General features: G+C 45.2%; 1 protein-coding gene across 1 annotated transcript in view; it reads left to right on the top strand.

Moving 5' to 3' along the window:
* Positions 1-20,950, top strand: part of LOC309588275 (homeobox protein Meis2-like) — a gene marked incomplete at its 5' end in the record, with an annotated part of 28,025 nt that extends 7,075 nt beyond the window's left edge. The window contains 3 exons of the mRNA XM_082307328.1: positions 15,092-15,150; positions 16,417-16,506; positions 19,383-20,950. Coding sequence (XP_082163454.1) covers positions 15,092-15,150; positions 16,417-16,506; positions 19,383-19,666 — 433 coding nt within the window. The 3' untranslated portion in view covers positions 19,667-20,950. The remainder of the gene's footprint in view (positions 1-15,091; positions 15,151-16,416; positions 16,507-19,382) is intronic.
* Positions 20,951-22,067: the final 1,117 nt, after the last annotated feature.

Genomic DNA, 22,067 nt, shown 5'->3' with positions numbered 1-22,067 from the left:
CACTCTTGCAGAGATTAAATAAAATGCTGAAGGGCAGGCTGGGTGCAGATCAGTCATAAATTATTGGCAGCAACACAGCATGTGGGAATACATGAAATGTGCATGAAAAACGTAAACTCATGTCTGGTAGCATGGTCGTTAGCCCAGACTGGGAATGACGGATTTTCTGGATGGAATTAGAAGTTTGCCACAGAGCAGTCAGTGAAGAGAGCATTTGTTTTCTGCAGATTGAAAGCATTTGAACAATTTTTTTTGTCATATTTTGAATGCCTTTACAGTATGTGCTAGTTGCATACTTCTTTTCTCTGCCGTAACGAAAAAAATAGTGCTTTTCACATACGGGCTGCCCGGTGTTCAGGCTCCCCGGGTTGATGCACACAACTCCTATTGATGGTGGAGGAGTCACAGGAATGGGGTGATGATGTGAGACGTGCCAGAAAATGTATCAGTGGTAGGGCATATGTCTTTAAAAATACCATAGTTTTAACTTGACCTTTTTCCTTGGGTTGTTTTATTTTTTTTAAAGTAATGAAATAATCCATGTGGAGGATTTTTTCTTTTTTTTTTTTTCACATGCGACAATTTTGCTTGCGAATCACTAGCGTTGCCTTTTAGGACCATCTTTTTGCCACAGCTGGATGTTTCTGTCCTGGGAAGAGGGAGCACTTACCCTGTTGCAAAAAAAAAAAAAAATCTGTGGCAGGTAGGAAGGTAGCAGAGTTCAAGATGTCGTTAGTCTAAATGAACACTTCGGGTCTCTGTCTTGTTAGTCGTTTAACCTCGCAGCAGTTTAGGGTTCGAGGAATGGTAACGTGAACTAGAAGGGAGGGGCACTTGTGTGATCTTGACAGCGTTGCATACATGGACATGGAAGGGACCTGACCAAGTACAGGTTAATAAGGTGCTTTTCCCCAGCGATAAAAACTGTGATTGAAATATCCAGGAGGTGTGATCCAATCACTTCTTACCTCAGTTGAGAGCCAGCCAGGCTATGTTGAACAATCTGTGCAGTTTTCTTGTTTACTACATCCCAGCTGAATCTCTTCCCGTTAAGAACTAATGGTAAATAATTACTGGTGGTACTCTATGGAGAAGAGAGAGCAAGTCTCATCAAGGGCTGCATTAGGTGTCAGGTGCTTGTTTATGTTTCAGGGAAGTCTAGATACACACAGATAAATGTCTGTATATCTGTAGAATAATGTGCCTATATAACCTCTCTATATGTGCATGTCTATATGTGACTATCTCTCTAAATAGAGTTGCATACAATTGCATTAAAATGATCTTAAAAAAAAAAAAGATTAAGTTTGAAAATTCAAATCCTTAAAGCTCCAGCCTTTTATTAGGTGTTTCCATTCTGCTTTTTCCAAAATACCCTTGTGCTATCTAGGGCACAGACCAGACAATGATGGAGCAGCTAGTCAATATTTTATCTTACCCTCATTCTTCAGTGCTTCGTTTGTTGAGCTGTATTCAAACCGTGCTTGAAGATGGAATTAATAATTTCTGCTGGGCTTTCTTATGGCGCTTACGGCTGTAATACTCGAGTCCTCCCCTGACCTCCACTTGCCTATATATGCATACAAGGTCGTGGGTCTGCATGATATTTTTACCGTTCCCCTACAAAGAGAGAGAATAGTGTTGTCCCCATTCATAGGTGAAGAAGTGAGGCTCAGGGAGGTCCAGGTCCAGCACAGCCACCAGTTTTGGGTTGGTTTGGGACTGTGAGATGACTCAAAATGACAGCATGTTATCCACATTTAAGGTCAAATGACCACCAAGTTCAGTGGAAGCTCCAAATTTTTAATGCCTCGGCATCTTACGTTGCCAAGCTGCAGTGCTGGGCACGGAGGAGAGATGCAAGAAATCAGTAACTGCTGGGGAAAAGTTTGGGTTTGATGCTTTTCTCAGTAGCTCCCAAGCAGTCAAATGTAGACACAGAGCTGAAAATTCCCTTCTTCAGTGCAGCGTTCAGCTGCTTCAGCCAGGACTGCTTTGCTTTGCTTGCCATTTGCTGCCTTATTCGTTCAACTTTGACAAAATTTATTTCCTGTAGAAATTAGTCTTTCTACATTCTCGTGCCCTGGTTTGTTCTTATAACAAACAAAACCATCATTGGGGTGGTTGAGGCATTGGGCCTTATCAAAATTGTACTGTGAGCTGGTAACTGAACTGTTTGCGTATAAAGTAGATAGGGTGCAAGCAGCTCTAGTAATATGGTTTCCTAACTCTTTGAGTTCTTGATTTTATGACCTTGGCTTCTTTAAATGTCAATTTTGTGTATAATTTCCTAGGCTTGCAAAAAGAAAAAACAAAACCCCAACCAAACGCACTGGAAAAAATGATCAAATAATGTAAATTTCCCTAATCTCATTCTTGGAGACAGCTCAAGTTATTTTTGCTGAAACTTTATAAGGAAGGAATTAAAAAACGGCTCCAAGACGAGCCTGAAGATGAGTTTGCAGAATCTGAGCTGGGTTTGCGATAGGAAGACCAGACCACCTTACTGGTTTACTTTATTAGTCTTTTAGCCCCATCACCAAAACCCCTCCAGCAGGGAATTTTCTCCTGCCTCCATTTCTTTGCTCGTGGGTAACCGCAGTGGTAGAGCTTTGCCGCTGTAGTCGCATGGGGCAGGGGATGAAGCTCCTTGCCATGGCAAGGGCAGGCAGGGTGGCATGGTGGGGACAGGAGGATTTTGCACTTCTCACAGGGGGTTGCTCCCCAGCACTCAGCGACCAACGCGAAGCACCACTGCAAAGGGTGTCCTTCCCATCTGCTCACCGGTTGTGCCCGGCCCGGCTTACAGATGGCGGGGTTACGGATGGAGCAGACAGGGGGCTGCAGATGGGGGGGATGCAGATGCGGCAGGTGGGAGGGATGCAGATTGGGAGATGCGAATGGGGGGCGTGGGGGAAGATGCTGATGGAGCAGATGAGAGGTGCAGATGGGGGGATGCAGATGGGGGGATGCAGATGGGGCAAATGGGGGGATGCAGATGGGGCAAATGGGGGGATGCAGATGGGGCAGATGGGGGGATGCAGATGGGGACAGATGCAGATGGCACAGATGCGGAAAGCCCCTGCCCGCCCCTCCGCAGAGGTGCAGGGGAAGGAGGAGCGGCTGCATGGTTCTCCACCCCACCACCTTTTGGAAAACAGTCCCAGACCCCTGTTGTCTCACTGTGATTTTTTTTATCATAGCATGTCTGGGGTTCGGTGCATCTAAAGCACACCCCAAACACCCCCAAATCCAAGTGATAATGTTGTCTGGCAATTCCCATGTGTGGAGCCCCTTGTCAGCCCCTTGGAGGGGATGGAAAGGCTCCTTCATTGGTCTGGGCATTGAGCATAGACATCAGCCTCACTCAGTTCCTTCGCTGAGGGTGATACTCCCCCTGAGCAAAAGGCCAGCACATGAGCAGCGCACCACTTTAGTCCCACTTAAGCACTATTTTTAGGGTGTAAGTGGGGGAGGAGGCTGGCAGGGAGGGAGCATAGCAAAAGCAGGTGCTGGTCCTATACGCAGGGGTGGATTTTCACCCCCGCTGCCTACCAAATCGCAGGCTACAATAAATAGGCAAGCTGTTCGGTTTGCCACTTTGCAGAGCACGTCACACGCAGGGATTTTTAGTCCTAGGCGAGTAAAATATCTGCTTGTTTTCAGATGTATCTATTACTGCTTTTGTTGCAGTAAACAGATTAAACGAGAAAAGGTCAAGATGCAATTTGTATCTGTGTAAGAACATAATAAATACTTTTCCCAGTAATCAGATACAGTAAATACAAGTACTTATTTACTTGTAAATGTTAAAACATTCACGAATTATCCTCTCAACTTCAGCACTGCAAACTTAACTGTCAGATTTTGGAAACTATTTACTTTTCTTCTTTATGTGATTCAAGAATACATATACAGATGTTATTTAAACACTGTTTTGTTAATGGGAATACATGCAAAAGCAGGAAAAATAGAAGTAAGAAAGATAGTATGTTGCAAGTTTAACGAATACGTATTGTTTGTTATTCCAGAGTAAAATAAGACAGTAGGTGTTTGCGACGTGAAAATCATGCCGCCCCCCCCCCAAAACACAACCCCTCAAGAAAACCATTAAAAAAAGGATCTTGCTGGGTGAATTGTTACACAGTTTGAGCAATTCAGAATATGTGCAGTAAATTAGCTGTTCTAAATGTACCATGTGCCGGGCTTTTCAAGCAGATTTTTACATTTATGTTTTCACTAAGTCTTAGCTAATTGTTATGCCTTTCACCTTGAATGCCAATTGTAATAATAATATTACATCTGTAGTCTATTTCTCTGTTCTTAAATTACAGCAATCAGGAATACTCACTAGGTAAAATCCTGTATAGTTACTCATAAGAAAATATTGAAATCAGACGAAAAAATGTTTAGCTTGCATATTGCCTTAGACAGCCCTGGAGAGCTGCCAGGCAGCCAAGGTATTATTAGAAAAGCTGAGCAAATAGCTTGCAGGGGGAAGAGCTGTGAATTCAGAGCCATCAGGTACCGTTGTATCACTGGATTTTAGTCCGGTGGTTTTTTTAGTTCAGTAAAGCCATTTAAAAATACAGTGCAGTGGTTTTAACCTGCGGGGTTTCGTTTTGGCTCACGGGTTTAAGGAGTAGCAATACAGTTTTGGCACGAAACACGAGTATTTCTCCAAAGGGGGCAGATGCTCGGAGGAGGTGGATAAAGAGGTTTTTTGGGGAAATGCTCCCCTTGGCCTCCAGGATTTCAGGTGGAGCAGAGGAAGGGTGTTCACCCTGGAGAACTGATAGAACCTGGCGGTCTCCGTGTGTCCCAAACCGCCCCAAAACAGGGGCCACGACATCCAGGAGCACTAGGGGAGGATGTTGCCCCTAACCTAACATCCCCCGGATTCAGGCTGGGCAAAACCCACAGAGGAAACACAATTTATTTCAAGAGCAAACGTGGAATCATTTTGCACAAACTAACAGACTAATTAGTGGTGCCCTGAGCATTGAGCAAATAACTGGTGTTATTTTATTCACACAGATGCTTTTTTGAGAGGGAGAAAGGTCAGTTCCCACCGCAGAGCATCGTACGGTGCAAACGGGGTTTACCTGTCTTGATAACGAAGGGTGCTCAGCACTGGAGAAATTAATACGCAGCCAAAAAAAATCCTGTTTTCCCTTGGGCCTTCTATCCTCTTCTGGGGTGGTTTTGTACCTGACAAACCTTCTTTTAGTCGGTGCATTAATATTCTGTAACGAATGTGCTGTCAGGTGTCAGGGAAATAAGATGAAATGGCGCCGTGCAAACATTCACCACTTGCTCTTTTCTCCATTCCTGCCTTAGCCTTGCTCTGCAGGGTCAGGGTAGGGGTCAGAAGGCTTTGGTTGCCACTTTTTATTTTAAAAGGCTGAGATTCAGGTGTGCATTGTCTCAAAACAAGAGTTTGGCTTTAAAAAAAAAAGTCTAGGACACTGTTGTACTGTGGAAATGCTGTGTTGCAAGCAAGGAGAGGGTTCTGCACCATCTTCTGTAAATACAGTTCTCAGGGCTTGGTTCGTCTTTAGTGCAAGAGATGCTTCTGTCAGGAAAAGTACCCTTGACATATACATAAAAAAAAAAATTAAAAATATATACCCTCAATATATTAAAAAAAAAAAGAGAGAAGGGGAGAGTAATCATTTGTCATTGCTTTGCAAGTCAGGTTTTGGTCTATTCTTGTCATAGCTATCTGAAGTGTGTTTACATATAGTTTGCCGTTCTGGTATTTTGTGCTTGCACAGACCTGATCTCCACCTATTTTGTGTCAACAGTTGCTGAGATTGGTGTAGAGCGATTAACCGCTGTGAACTGAAACACCAAAGCCGTGGAGAAAGGTGCTCTCAGAGACCCTCTCTCGCACTTACATCAGGCGCTAGCTCCGGGCTGCACCTGCACAAAACAAACTGCGTGGTTAAAAAGTCAGCCTGAAATATTAAAAATGGGGCAAATGTTGCCTCCTTCTTGGCTAAACCAATTTTCTCTTCTCAAAAATGAAACACAGCCAGAGGCGCAGGGTGAGGGCGTGCTTTCGAGGGCGTGCGTTTTGCCCTTCCTGCCCTGAAATGATTTCGGTGTAAATGATGTATGGCTGGCTATACCAGTGTTAGTGCTAACGAGGCTTCTGCCTTTTATTTTACTTTTAAAAAAGAAAAGAAACGGCAGCAGATGCTGCTGAAAAAAATATTACTTCCACAGTTCTTCAACGAAATCTAGGTCACATAACAGTTTCACGGGTTATTATTTTTTTCCCCCCTGCCCAGGCGCTGTAGTCCTTGTGGCTTTTTTGGCTAATGATAAAGCGCAATAGCAATAGATCCTTTTTAATTCAGATTTATCCCAGATATGTCCAGCTTCTCACCTGGTTTATAAAGGTGGTTTATACCATCTGGGGGCTGATCCCTAAGCTTTCTGTGTCCCATGGTCTCACAAATTGTTTTTATCTTTGACATTCCTCTGACCTCCCCATGTGTGTTTTGTTTGCATTGTTTTCTGAGGATGTCTTTTCTCCTGCCCTGAATAAATGCTGTCAGGAGTAGGATTATAAGCAAAATTAATTACTTCACTTAATGGGAAATTATGTTTAGATAAAGTAGATTACAAAGTAGGTTATTAGTAGTGGTTAGAAAACAATGTTTTGAAGTAGGATGTCTTGGGGGGGACTTCGTTCAGAAGTGTGGAGTTGTTTTTCAGGTTGGCTGTGACTCAGAATTGTATCTTTTGTGGTTTCTGGGGAAAAAAAAATAAGGAAAAAAAAATTTCAAACCAGTTTTGCAGGTGCCCACATCACACAAAATACACCAACGTGCTCATGTTTGTTGTCTCAGTAGTGGTGGGGAGAACACAACCACAGGAATCACAGCTTCCCTCCTCCACCCTCAGCTGATCTCTCAGGGTATAGACCAGAGCGATGTCAAAGCCTATTTCACGTACAAATCAGTAGTCCCATATAGGGGTTCATTATCTTTTCTCTTTGGGGGCTGCGGGGGTGTTTTCCCCCAAAGACACTGGTCAGGGCTTTTGGTTTGGCCACCCTGGGTTCGCTTCTCCTTGTGCCGCAGGCTGGAGGAGCTGGTGTGGGCTGACAGGGTATGGAGTTACTCCATACTCCTTATGTGGCCTTCTGGAAGCAAGGAGGGTGAGGAGATCCGTCCAGGAGGGCAGACAGAGCATTTCTCGCATCCTTCAGTGAGCAGGAACGCACTTAAACCAGCGCCAGATGTGGGAGCAGCCTCTCTGGTTTCGCTTGGGCTGGAGGACCAGGCACGGCTTCCAGCTCCCATGTCGTATGCGTTATAGGTAGGAGTGACCAGGGAAAAAGCTGTTTGGACAAGGCTCCCAATGGGATGTATGGAAAAATCCTTGGACCTCAAAGGAGGAACCCCTGTGTTTAGACCACTTTTGTGGCAGGAGAAAGCTCAGAGATCATGCAGGCACCTCTCACAAACACTACATTCCCTTAAATAAAAAGTTATGCTGAATCAACAGAGGACAAGGAAGTTGCTGGGAGAGAGGGGTGTTTTCAAAGAAGTAGCGAGTAGTTTGCTATCAGTTCTCACCCATTCCCAGCATAATCCCTGCCATCGAGCGGGACTCGGGTTGTTGCTTTGAAGTGATCTGCTGAAGACAAGCCTCTGGGTTGCACTGATGGCGTGCACCAGACCAGGACCTGAGTTACAGAGTCCAGACATGCTTTCCTGAAGGTTCAGATGGAAAGTTGAGGTTCAGACCCCACTCAGAGCTGGGAGAAAATGCCGAGCTGGGAGATGTGCATCGCAGTCTGGGCTGCTCTCAAAGCTCGCAGAGAGCCTGCGCACTCTCTGCCACGAGCGTTTGGGAGATCCTGGGCTTTGTGGCGTGGTCTGCACATTGAAGCACGTACATCTCTATCCCAGCAAAGACAGCGCACTGTATGGCGCTGAGATGATTCGCCCTCCAAATCTGCAGTGGAAAAGCAGCTACACAGCATCAGTCCTTGGGCAGGGAGAGCATTTTTGTGGGAGGCAAGATTTTGGCTGGTAGCGTGTTGTGTACCCAACTGCAGTGTTGTATGGGGTCTGGTGCTGTCCCGGGCGTGAGTTAGAGCCGCCTTAGTGCTGCTCTACTAGATGAATCCTTGCCATATTCCTTAAAGGCTAATTGTGGCACACGGAGATCAGCAGAGTACAGCTGCGCTGGGATTTGGGAGCAGGGAAGAGACGGGAGGTCAGCTCCGCTGGCGCTTTGCCATGTAAAGATTTCCCCTTACATCATCTGGCTGCCGAGGGCGAGTTTACATCTGCTTTGCACCCCGAGGGAATTGCGGTGTCAGGGAATGAGGTTGCTGCGAGCCCTCCCCAGCGCAGCCGAGACCTGCAGCATGGCCTCTGCTCCGGCTCCCTGGCATTGGCAGGGAGACGCCCGGATGCCAGACCCGGATTTTCACTGGAAACTTTCCATGTCGGCTGAGCTTTTTGGAGGACTCAGTAGGATTTGTGGATGGGAGGGGAGGAGGAGAAGGAGGAGAGCGTACCAGAAAGGCCAACAGCAGCTCGCCTGTGATGTGGGAGGGCACTGGAGATGGGCAGAGCAGAGAGGAGCATCTCCAGGGAGCCCTTCCCTGGGCACGTTGGCTCTTCACTCCTCTCCAGTGAGTCCCTCCCTTGTTTTTCATTCAGAACTAGCTAAATAAATACAAATAGCCTTTAGCTCCATCCTGCTGGGGAACAGGGAAAATTTTGCAAGACAGGAAAAGTGTTTCCTGCTCAGCTTCTAGAAAGACCCATCAAGCAGCCACCAGTCATGAGCCCTGTGCGGAGATGGGGCTAGGGGAGCATTTGGGTCAAGGGAAGAGCAGGGCTTGTGGGTCCTACCTCAATGGAAAGCCATCAGCCATCCCTTCTGTGCTGAGAGCATGAGCCACCACTGGGCTTGCTGCCACCCCGAGGCAGTCACCGCAGCTGCGTGGTGTCCCACGGGCCTGGTGGCAGGGTGCTCCACCAAATCTGGTCTGTTTATTTGGAGGCAGGATGCGTCCCATGGTGACTTGAGAAGAAAGCATGGTACGGAGAAGGAGGGGAAGCAGGGCTTAAAGGCTCGGGAGGAGAGCAAGCACAGGAGGTGGCCAAAGGTAGAGCTGGTGCATGTTGCACTGACCGAAATGTAGGGCATTGCCGGGTCTCTTACAAGGAGCATATACCTGATCCCATCTCTCTGCTTTCTATTTTTGCACTCGATATGCTCGCTACATTAGCAGGGTTGGCTTGCGAGAGATTCAATAGCACTCTCCTGCTTTAAAGCAACTTTTCTGAATGCACAACGTGAATCCATCGGTGGGGTCACATAGTAATGCTTAAAGTCAGAAGCTATTTTTAAAACTAAATTGCAGAACCACACATGGCTTTCATTAGTGCTTTACATCAAATTTGTCAGCTAATTAGTGCTTTTTCATCACTAGTTTTTGCATAGTATTTTATTTGTTCGCTCTTCAATATTGTCTTGCGACACCCCCAGCCCTGTATACAGTCCCTGGTGCTGCCAGCGGAGGTGGGAGGGAGAGGAGAGCTTTCCGGAGACCTTCCTGATCCTCCTGATGGATGGACTTGCTGCGTTTGGAGTATATTCCAATATTACGTGTCTGGAGTGGGCGGTTAGCAGCCCGTGTGCTCTCTTCCCTCCCTACCTCCATTTAGTGTTGTAAATGATGTATTGCAGTCCTGAACTGTCTTCAGTTCGGAGGAGGAGGAGGAGGAGGAGGAGGAGGAGAAAGCAAGAAAAGTTGCCAAACATGACTTCATAAGGTTTGACTTTAAATTGAACAAAGTTTCTTGAGTGTCTTGGATTTTTTTTTTTTCTTTACAAATAAAGGGAGTACAGAGAGCATGGATTGCTAATGACTGGTAGTTACGGGTCATTAAGCTCACTAACTGACTTCAGGATCAGAACTTTCTAATAACGGCAGTAAGCACTCTTTTAACATTTATTTCTCATTTTAGGGATGGGGAGATGTGATTACCATTCGAAAGTCTGCAGTTATTTTTTCTGTTCATAATTACAGAGTGAGCTTGCTATTTTTAAGGCTGTTTTTAAAACATTTGAAAGTATTTGGTGAAATAATTTCTAGGTTTTTTTTTTCTTTTCTTTAACTGACTCCCTTAAAAAGCTCTGGAAAACAAATACACAGGAAAAAATGAAAATATGTTAAAATAAGGAATAAAGCAGTTACTGAAGTGTAATAATCCCGGTTTATAGCACACTTTCCATTTAAATTGTTTTTATTAGAGATAAACCTGTTAAGCGTTGAGGAATTAAGTGCTGAATAGAGAAGGTTGTTTCACTGCTCTATAAATGAAGGATCCCAGTATGTAGAAAAGAGTACGGCTGGTTTTACAAGTGAATTATTTGCCGGTTGGAAGGGCTCTGGTTACTTTGGCATCTTATAAAAAAATGATGATTTGTTTGTTGTCAAGAGGGATACTGTTTTTTTCGGAGGAGCAAGAGAGATTTTAGCACTGGGGTTTGTAGGTACTGTGGGCTTTCTCATCGTCTTTATGCCTGGTTTGCTAGAAGGAGCTCAAGGAGAAAATGAGGCAGAGGGATTTTGGGGAATTTCTTGGCACCGCTGTTGATACACAGACTTCTGGCTTGCCGTCGTGTGTGGCACTTTGGGACAATATTGAGAGGGAGCAGCCTGCAACTCCGCGTATCAAAAGGCAGTAATGGTGTGAAACCCTCCTAATTTGGGAGGGCTGAGGGGGAGAGAAAAATTCAATATATCACTAAGTCTCAGCATCTCCTTTCAGACAGCTGGTCCTGGAAAATTTCATTCAAAGACTGCAAATTGGAAGTCCCCACAATCGCTCTGTCGATTCTTGAGCAAAGGTGACTTTGGAAATTCGTGACAGCGGAGGAAGGTCTTGTTTTATTCACTCAACAGAAGTAAAATACAAGGGGAAGGGAGAAAGAACAGATCTGTGCAGAAAATGTCACTCGGGCTGTAACCTGAGCCTTAGCGAACTGTGCCTTTTGGAGGGTTTGGTGACCCTCTGAAAATCCTTGCTCTCTGGCTGCTATTATTGTAGCCAATTTCCAACTAAAATAAGTCTTTTGTCATCACCAGCCATGCCGCCTCTCGCTGAGAAGAAACAAAACTTGTGCGTGGCAGCGAGGGCAGCCAAGCTGAAGGTCAGAGTGCAGAGGCGGATTGCTGCATCCCCAGGGCCGGGGCTGGATCTCACCCGTGGGACCAGCGATGCACCAACCGGGGAGACTGCCAGTGACCTCTGGAGACAGACCCCGGGCGAGAAGCCTAAGAGAAAACATCCTAGTAAAATGCAAATTGGAGAAAAGAGGGTTTCCTCCTCCTCTTTAGGGTTATGCAGGTAGAATAGCTGCGTTTTTCTTGCTTTTTGGGACACGGCGGAAAGCGCAATCTCATGTATCCAAAAGGGCAAGGAAAAGTTAACTCGAAAAAAATAATAAATACTTTAAACTTCTGTGTTTGCCCAACTGTCCAAACGTTTCCTTCATGCCAGATCTTTCCCCTTAAAAAAAAAAAAACAGGAAAAAAAATGAAAAAAAAAGAAAAAAAAAGAAAAAAAGCAACCCAAAGCATTGTTTTTCAGAGTTCTCTGCTCTCCTTGGGCAGGGGGATGGGTACAACTTGTACACTGAGGGATCTCGTGTTGTTTGTGCTTGATTCTGTTCTTTGGGGAAGAAAAAACAAACCAAAAAACCCCCTTCCACATCGGAGCAAAGGTGCTGATGCATAGAGCACTGGTATGGGGAAAAATACTTTATGCAAGCCTTTGAGCCTGTGTAGGTCTTTACTCACACAAGTAAGGTTATGTGGCTGTCTTAATGATTAACTTAAGTTTTATGCTGAGTCGTATTTTGACAATACTCCATTTGACTAGCACTTAATACGCAAATATCTTCTTTAGGTCCTGATTCCTCTGAACTTTTAAAAATTAGAGTAATTTAGGGTTTCTTTCTCTTAAGATAGGTGAATGTGAACATAGGGGAAAAGGGGCAGTGGGATTTTTCCTGTTAGCTTTTCTGTTCCACCATTTTTGCTGGTGTTGCATCAGCCTGGCACTTTGGAAATTCAGAGAGTGATCAAAAGATCTTGGCCCTTCTATCAAAGGAAAAAACAGAGAGTATGAAGTATCCCCATGCCTGTATATTTCTGCAGCTACAGCTAATTTGCAATTTTGCTTGCAAAGAGTTCTGAAATGTGAGTTATAAACGTAACAGCGCTGCATTGTGCTCTCTCAAGGCAAGCCACATTAACAGTTTTAATCTGATGGGTTCTTAGGAATTCCAGGTTTCGGATGCAGGAAGAAACTTGAAAGTGAATACTTTCTTTTTTTTTTTAATGCATAGTGGTTTGGAGTCTACTATAATGCAAAGTAAAGCGTTCTGTTACAAAGGCAGGGAGGATGGGACAGAAGGTTAAAGGGCATCCTGGAAACAAACAGCTGGACCAGTTTATTTAAACAGATACAAGGATGGGGAGCTGACCTCTGTTTGACTTCTAGTGGGAGGAGCGAGAATGTCATTTTATTACTTTGCCCAGAAGGAAAATGTTCTTGCGTCTGAATTCCCCCCGAAGACATCCAAACACTGGGCTGTTTGGCAGAATTGCTACTTATAGAAAATACTTACATGAATGCGTAGGAAGAAGATAACTGTTAAGTACCTGTGTGTAAAATGTTCTTAAAGCAGATATCCCAAGCGATAGCGTGGGGCAAACAGGTGAGAATATGTTTTACTGCAGGCATGTTTTGTGGATAATTATTGGTATATTCTAGCTATATAGTTTATTATTCTAGCTATATAGTTTATTATTGAGCCCCCCTTCTTATTAAAAGCGCTTGTAGTTTGAAGGAGAAGGAAGAGAAGGTTGTGAAGTCGGGGTGTGCGTGCTTCATGTTGCTCAGGGTTTCTTTGGGGTAAAAGCTTTTGGCAAGTGAAGGTTTCGGTGACCAGCCAATCTCACGGCTACCAAAAATCCTCCCCTGCTGCTGCAGGAACAGGTCCTGGCAGTCAGGCAGGAGAAGCATGGAGTAAACACAGCAAGAGCCTGCCAGGCTTGCAGAAAGAAATGGCTGGGGCACTGGGGGGTTGTGTTGTTGTTTTACTTAGGAGAGTTACTATGAAAATTGCTTTCTGCAAATGCAGATTACAGATATTAAACAATTTTCTAATTGGTCATGGAGCTAAGGCAGCTAATGGGGGAAAAAAAGCAGATTTTTTTAATTGCTTATTTCACATGGTGTTTGTGCTACACCTGTGCTTATAATGAGAAAGGAGAATTAGTCTAACCTTCTGCTCACATGATTCTAATTTTCATGGTTTGTACAAGATAATGATAAACTGATTTGCAACACCATTTGCTGGAGTTGAGGGGTTTTTTTTATTGGAAATGTGTAGAAAAATTGATCCAATACTGTTGCTGACAAAACATGACCTAGTTCAGGTGTAAGGTTTCCAGATCGGCACCCAGAATTGGTGCCTTTGAGCCCATTTTGTCGAGACAGGTTTGATTAGGACTCAACATCTTGATTAATTTTTGCGGGAGTTTGGGTGATGGGAGTCAGTCAGGAATGGGAGATAGGAGGAGACTGAAATCGCTGTGCTGGTCTTTGATGAGGGCAAAACAAACAGCATGGGGCAGTGGGTTGTGATTCTTCTTCCCGCCGGTGTAGGGGAATGGGTGGGCAGAGTGGCTTCCCGCGGGAAGGTCCTGGTGGCTTTATCTCTGCGGTAGGAGAGCTCCTGCTAAGCCACCCCAAGCAAAGGCAACAAAAACAAGCACCAAGTAGCCCTTCGTGGACTTTCCCATTGCGTTTTGCGAGTGTAGTGTGGTTTTACCCACACTCACGCTTCTTCCTTTAATAGTAAATATTGTGGCATAAACGTTTTTATTATCCTTTTTCTCCCTTGTAAAGAATGTAAAGTCTGGTTATGAGGCTTTGCCATGATTAAATCTCGATGGAGATGTTTTTCAAATGGTTTTTAACTAAGTTTTCTGATGAGCGAAACCACAAGAGGAGTCCTTCTGACGCTCTTCAGACAGGTTCCCAGCCATGGTTTCGAGCCTCCTGATTTCAGTGCCACGAGGACTGCCCGCAGAGGAGACCGGGGCCCTGGCGATCCCTCTCCTCCTTCTGTTTTGCTCCAAATTGTTTTGAATATCCCTTTCCCAAATAAGCATTGCAAGACTAACTGAGGCGAAGAGCTACAAAAACACAAGGAGTACGGTTGCAGAGGGCTATTTTTAAAAATGACTGTACCTTTTTTTTTTATTTCCAAAGATCTGCTTTTCATTGTTCAGGGGGAATTTTCAGTAGTCCAGTAATTACAGTTTAACAAGATGTTTGCTGTAAATGGTCAGGCCTAGCTGGAGAAAACAGGATTATAAATTCAATTACTGTAAAGCTATGACCTCGCCTTGACCCCTCAGACTTTGCATAAAGAGAGAGGGGGGGAAAAAACCCACCAAGAAATGGCTAGGAGGAATGCACGGCTCTGAAGTCCCCAGCAGTGTGACTTAGCGGTGATAAAACTCCAGACGTTCCCTCATTTGATGGGGTTCTGCCATCACAGTTCATTATCTTAATAGTGGGCATTAAAAGGGAATTAGGTTTGCAAGAGGTAGGGGCAGGTTTTGATAAAAAAAAATTGGAAAAAGAAGTCAGAGGACATAAGGCAGAAATAGCACTAATGAGGGGGAGGTAGCAGATGCCCTCACGAGCATCTCGCTGGCTTCACCCGCTTTTTTTTGTGCCCTGTTCTGAATTGAGAAGAGCGTTGCTGGTATTGTTTCCTGAAAACTCTGCTAATTCCCCCATGAAAAGATGAAATGGAAGTGTCCGACTGTGGTAAAAAGCAGGCAAACATAAATCAGCTCGGAAACCCCAAGCTCGTACTCTCAAAGGTCGTCGGGGTTAGAGCTTTTGCAGTATTTGCATCCGCACGCAGCCCGGCGGAGAGGACCGCGGCGGGGTGAGAGGGCTTGGGGATGGGTGGAAGGCGTCCCTTCCATAACCATTTGCTTTCCTCTTTTTTCTTGCAGGTTTATTAATGCTAGAAGAAGAATAGTTCAGCCCATGATAGACCAGTCCAATCGAGCAGGCAAGTCCCCAATAGTAACTGTATTCAAGTCACGCAGGCGAAAACCATCCTCAAGCCATTCACCGGGAGGTCCATTACCTGGTAAATAAATGAGAAATGAATGCTGGGAGTGATGGACAATTAAAATACAACCAGCTTTGTTTCATTACAACCGTAATCATTTTAACATGATTAAAATATTTAGGGGGAAAAAAGACATTGAAAATTCAAAAAAAGAAACTAAAATGATCCGTTCCGTGACCGGACTTTCCGTACATGTTCAGAATTAGAGTTATTTTTATTTTTTTAGTCATTGTTTTGAGTTTTCCTTCCCAGCTCCTTCTGCTCCTGTGACCACTCCCTGGTGCATGGCTTGGTGTGGAATTGCTGTAAACTTTATTACCTGTCAAAAGGGCAAAGGGGTCAGAATCGCTTGTGGGACTCAGTAAAGTTCAAAGACATTCAATGAGGTAGAGCTTTATGTGCTTTAATAACCCAAGGCAGCTTACTTCTGAAGCCAGCTTTTAATGTACAGTTAAAACCTCGAGTTCAGGTAGCGGTACTTGTATAGGGTCCTTTTGTCCCTTGTCTCTTCTTTTTAGTAGCTGTCTTTTGGGATCACTGTGTGTTTGGGGTTTGGGGGGGGGGGATTTTTTTTTTTTTTCTTTTAAAATCTGAAGTTTTCTTGTGACGGTTCTGTCTGGGGTCTTGGCTCACAGCTCTGTGTGGGTATTTACCATCGAGGAATAGCCTGTTACTCCCAGTTGGGTTTGTTTTCCGAGTCTTGCTGCCAAACTATCCAAATCCATCGTTGTCCAAGATGCCTTTGGGCTACGCTTCCTCTTTGAGTACATTCGATTATTTTGTTATTAGAGGTAAATATCTGGCACAGATGTGTTCAGGTCTTGCTCTTAGAAAGGCACAGAGGCGTAATTTAACACACTGCGATTTCAGTGTGACTATTCCAGCCATAAAATCCGGCTCCTATACAGGTCTTTGCATTGACGTCAGCAGCGGCAGCAGCTGGAGCCGGGGCTCCTCGTGTCTCGAGATTTCGGATCGCTGACTTCATTTCCAAACTTGCAGTGGGAAATTAAGCCAAAACTAAGCAAGCTTGTTAGCCCGGCCGCTAAATTCGAACATGGAGTAGATGTTTTTCCCTCTTTTTAGAGCCGGCATCGATAGCCGTCTCACGTAGCCTGTGGGTGGGGGGGTTGTGTCTTGACGCCATGAGACGAGGTGACCCTTTTGGCTGTTGCTAAAAAGCAATGTTCTGCGCTTTTCCAGTAAGTCAAGGAACACCCTATAACCCCGACGGGCAGCCGATGGGAGGTTTCGTGATGGACGGCCAGCAGCACATGGGCATCCGAGCGCCAGGTAAGTCCCCAGGGAAGCATTGCCCACCGATGGGTGATCTCGGTCGTCCCACTGCAGGTAACCCCACCTCCACCCTCCGCCGTCGTCCCAGCTGCCTGCCTTGCCTCGCCTGTCTTCTGCCTGCCTTCACCACCACCGAGGGAAACCAGGCATCTTCTCACTCGAGTGGTCCTGAACCCTCTGCCGTGCTGTGTTTTGGAAAGGGGCTTTTGGCACTATCCGTTGACTTTGCTCATTCTCTGGCATCTTCTTGGATTTTTATCTCCCTCTAGGACCTATGAGTGGAATGGGCATGAATATGGGCATGGAGGGGCAGTGGCACTACATGTAACCTTCACCTAGGTAACCAATGGCAAAGCCAGGGGGAAGTAAGTACAAACGGGGTCTTTGTTCTCACTTTGTCCGAGGGATATTTGTCTCCTTGCATTTCCCTATGTTCTCCCTGCCCATAGCCTCATGCTTGTTTCTTCCTTTCCATCCATCCATCCTACGCCTGGGCTCCTTCGGGTTTCTTTCCCTCCGGTTCAGCTCAAGCTTTCCAAGCTCCCAAACCCCCCGTGTGCGCGCGCGCCGTACATTGACGCCGCCGTACATCGACGCCGCCATACATTGATGCTATTATCCATCCCCGAGCACATGACAAAACAAGAAGCAGCCGGGGAGGTGGGGGAGCCCGTCGTCTTGGCAACAGACTGATTTGCAAAATGTAAGCGGTCTGCAGCAGCGCAGGGAGAGGAAAGAGCATGTCCCCAAAGTGTCATAAATCTGTCTAACCGCAGTTGATGCATGAGTTACATTTCTCCCGCTAACCTGCAAGACACCAAAAAAGCCAAACAGAGACTTCTCGTAGGTAGGAAAAAAAAAAAAAAATAAACGGCAGCTTCACTTAGTTGCGTTTCGGAAGGCGATGGACGAAACTTTGATTTTTTTTTTCCCCCCAAGTTTATTTCTCTTTGTCTGTCCGTCATAATGGGATTACGTGTGGCAAAGGAAAAAGAGAGAATACAAAATAGAGGTGTGCGCAGCAGGCTATGGAGCTTAGCCCAGGCTAATTGACTATATCCAAATTAAGTATGCCATCACTTGCAGTGTGACAAATGGATTTGACTTATTCAGTATACAAAAATAGAGATCATTAATGCAATCTTCAGTGGCAGGCCTCGTGAAGAAAGCCTAGAAAAACTGTCCCAGTTTTTTTTTTTTTTCTCCTCTCTTGTCTTTTTATAGGGGAAAATACGTTATACAAATTTTCGGTTTGTTTTTTTTTTTTTAAAAAAAAAAAAAAAAAAGAGTAAAGCAGTTTTGAACACCGAGGCACCGGTACCATGTTTAAATGGTGCCCGATTCTGTTCCTTTCGCTTTCTTTCTGGAGTTAAAAGCAGTTTTTTCGGCATCTTTGTTGTGCCCCCAGCCTATATTAACATAGGGCTTGAAGTTACCGAGGCCAAGTGTATTTCGTAGTGGTCTTCTCTGGGCGCGAGTCAAAACTGAGTTTTAACAATTAGCTGTGAAAACATTCCTCTCAGCTTGGGAATGCAACAGCCTTATTACCTCATCATGGAAATTTCTAGCTTAGTTAATTTAAATATTGTTTCTTAGTTTCTGGGTCAATTAAATTTAAATGATGTATTTTATGCTTCGTGACCAATTAAATTAATAGGTTATTACAAAAAATATTATCATCTTTTTTGATTAAAGAGCTGTGAGTACAGTATATTTTATAAGCAATTTTCATTAGTTCAAAACTGTTCCTTTAGGCTAGATTAAGCAGCTATTCATTGCTAGAGCCTTGAGACCTGATTCCAAGGTGTTCGGCGCATTCACAGCGCGCTCTTACTTAGAACTAAAGCCAATTGAACCTACTTAGCAATAGCGTATGCCTTTCACCCTTGATGATTATGGAGCTTATAGCTCTCCGAAACAATACACCTGTCAGTTCCCATCAGCTACAGCAATCCAAGCAGAAGGCAGAGGCCCACGGAAAGCAGGAGGTTTTATTGTTTTAGGTCCAATTTTTTTCTTATTGTTCTCCCAAACCCACTGAAAGGTTGACTGAGTTGTGCGTCTGATTTTTTCGGACAGAAGTGAGCGGGGGGAAAGAATTAATTGATAGTTGTTATTGATTATATATATTTTTCTTATGTGTTTAAAAATACAGGTTTCATTTAACAATCGTCCTTAGTAATCCTATCAATTTCGGCTTCATATGAGGCCTTTGTTCAGCGATGTATGTGCTTGCTCTGAAGGGTCTGTTTGAATGGCACAGATACTTGGGACAGATTCCAAGTGATCGGGCCTGAGAGCTAGATAAATAATTGTTGATAAACCTCGACGCCGATTTAACCCATCTCTCCTCCCGAGCCCCTCATTAACTACTACAGATTCCCTGCCTTTTATTCCCAGCACGCTTTTACAAGCAGGGAAACGAAGGCAGGTAGCTGGAGCAAGGCCACGGGGGATGGAGCCCACCTGAGAGCCCTCGCAGGGCTTCCCCGGCTTGGTGCCACCACCCCGTGTGACGTTAGTTGGCACTGGGCTGGCTCTGCCTCCGGCACGCTTCCAGACTGGAAGCATCTCCACCGCATGCGTTCCTAACCGTAAAAGCAGAAAGCGGTTTTATCTCCCGAAACTTTACATTTGGAAGGGGGAGGATGTTCCTGGGGTTTTTTTTGACCTCTGGGAATCATTCCCGTTGGCATCGTTGTGAGTCCATACGTAGGCTCCGATCGCACAAAGGCAACTGCACGTGCGCGCCCGTGACTCCACGTCCCACCTTTGGCTCGAGCCCAGCCTTCCCGGGCCCGAGCGGAGGAGCTTGACGGCCCGCTGTCGGTAGCCGGTCCCCACCACTCACTGCCGCCTCTTTCTCTCCGCAGGGCTGCAAAGTATGCCAGGGGATTATGTGTCTCGGGGTAGTCCAATGGGTATGAATATGGGACAGCCAAGCTATACCCCACCCCAGATGCCCCCCCATCCCGCTCAGCTGCGTCATGGCCCCCCCATGCATACCTACATTCCTGGACACCCTCACCACCCAGCGATGATGATGCATGGAGGACCACCCCACCCTGGAATGCCCATGTCAGCATCAAGCCCCACAATGCTTCATACCGGCGAGCCGGCAGTGAGCGGACAAGTGATGGACATTCATGCTCAGTAGCTTAAGGGAAATACGCGTTGTCTGCAGCGACGGTAGATTTCAAACATTGTCTTTCTGCAATGACTATGGAGTTCTTGGCGTCAACTTTGGACCAAGGGACGTTCCGATTCTTCACAGGGACCCTGAAAAGCAGGAAAACACCAACCGAAATCAACTTCTGGGGACATGCTAAATACCTATATAAGACATTAAGAGAACAAAGAGTGAAATATTGTAAAATGCTATTATACTGTTATCCATATTACGTTGTTTCTTATAGATTTTTTAAAAAAAATGTGAAATTTTTCCACACTATGTGTGTTGTTTCCATAGCTCTTCACTTCCTCCAGAAGCCTCCTTACATTAAAAAAAAGAAGCCTTACACTTTTCCTGCAAATGACAGAAAGGGCTTATTTGCAGGATTTTTAGAGCATTAAAATAACTATGTCAGGCAGAAGAATCTTTCTTCTATCCTAGGATTTCAGCCATGCACACTCTCTCTCTCCTCTCTCCTCCTCTCCCTTGGTCTGTCTTTCTTCCCTTTCTCTCCCTTTCTCTCCCTTTCTCCCTCTCTCTCTCTTTCTAGCCTGGGGCGTGAATTTGCATGTCTAATTCATTTACTCACCATATTTGAATTGGCCTGAACAGATGTAAATCGGGAAGGATGGGAAAAACTGCAGTCATCAACAATGATTAATCAGCTGTTGCAGGCAGTGTCTTAAGGAGACTGGTAGGAGGAAGCATGGAAACGGAAAGGCAGTGTATTTGAAGCCTAATTGTCACATCAGAGCATCCTTGTCCCCATGCAGCAACCACCACCTTGTACATCACTTCCTGTTTTATGCAGCTCGAAACATGGACTGAAGATTTATTTTTAATATGTTGACTTTCTTTCTGGGCAAGACATCGGTCATGTGTGCATTTTTTTTTTTCCCATAGTCCCATCATGGAGCATTTATGTATACATTGTAAATAAATTTTGTGCAAAAAGGACTGGAAAAATGATCTGTATTATTGCAATTTTTTGTAAAAGTAGCAGTTTGGTATGAGTTGGCATGCATACAGATTTACTAAGTGGGATAAGCTAATTATACTTTTGTTGTGGTTAAACAAATGCTTGTTGATAGCCTTTTTCTATCAAGAAACCAAGGAGCTAATTATTATTAATAATAATCATTGCACACTGAGTCTTAGAGTTTCTGATTGAAACAGTTTGGATTGTATAATAACTCAAAGCCCAGTTGTAGTAGTTTGAGTGCAGTAATGAAATCTGAATCTAAAATAAAAACAAATTATTTTTTGTCATGGTGACTCCACTGCTTGCAAAATTTGTTTCCTGCCCCCCTTCAGTATTTGTAGCCATTCTATCTCAAACTGGGAGCTGAGCAGCTACAAAATTCAGCTAGCTCCAGAGATACACCTATCATTTGCTTTTTAAATATCGGCTTCGTATTTAAAGAATGTAGAAGTAATGCTATGCTGCATAAAGAAACTTTCTCGGCGCTTGCACTGTAAATTGTCAGGACGGGAACTGTTGCCTGCTAATAAATGTAATATTGTAGGGCATTATCGGACAGAAATTTGTAAATAGCGTTACCTCCCCCCCGCCAAATTACAGTTCTAATACGCAGTTTAAATTATTTGAGCCACTGACACATTACGTTTCTTTCTGGAATTGAACATATTAAGGAAGGAGGAAAACAAAACTTGGAAAACATTGCATATTTGCAATGGATGTTTGTAAGTAAATGACGTGCTGGTGCGAGGGGCTGCTGGACCTCTGCGACGGAGGCTGGTGCAGGCCGTCCTCTCCTCATTAACCAATTTCCTCGCACAGCTGTACTTTCTGCACCGCGGCCAGTGAGTTAAATAGCACCAAATCGCCCGGGTAGGCTGCCGTACCTTCTCATTTTCTTTAAATAAAGTCGCAGCTAGATTAAAAAATCGTTTCCCGGGGGTAGGAAAAATACACAAATATTTTAATTAAGGCAAAAGCATGCAATGCCCCCCCCACCACCACCCTCCCCAGCCGGCCGGCACCCCCCGGCGGGCCCGTCTCCGGGGGGGAGCTGCCCGGCGGCGCCCACCGGCCGCCGCTGCCCGCGCCCCGGCCCGGGCTCCGCGTCCCCCCGCGGGTCCCCCGTGGGTCCCCTGTGGGTCCCCCGTGGGTCCCCCCGGCTCCGGCCGGGGCTGGGCAGGGCTGGGCAGGAGTGCAGGCAGGGCTAAGGCAGGGGGCAGGCAAGGCTGGGGGCAGGCACCGTAGACCTTTCTAAATTAAGCAAGCCACCAAAGTGGGGTCCTCTCCCCCCACAGCCTGGATCTCCTCCCCCTCCTCTTTTTTTTTTTTTTTTCTGTAACTCTGAGTTTTCTTTTTTTTTTCCCTTTTCCCCCTTGTTTTTTAAAGGGCCGCCGTGCCGCCAAA

Source organism: Platalea leucorodia (assembly GCF_965183815.1).
Source record: "Platalea leucorodia genome assembly, chromosome: 3".
NCBI classification, from domain to species: Eukaryota; Metazoa; Chordata; class Aves; order Pelecaniformes; family Threskiornithidae; genus Platalea; species Platalea leucorodia.
This window is presented reverse-complemented; position numbering and strand designations above follow the sequence as displayed.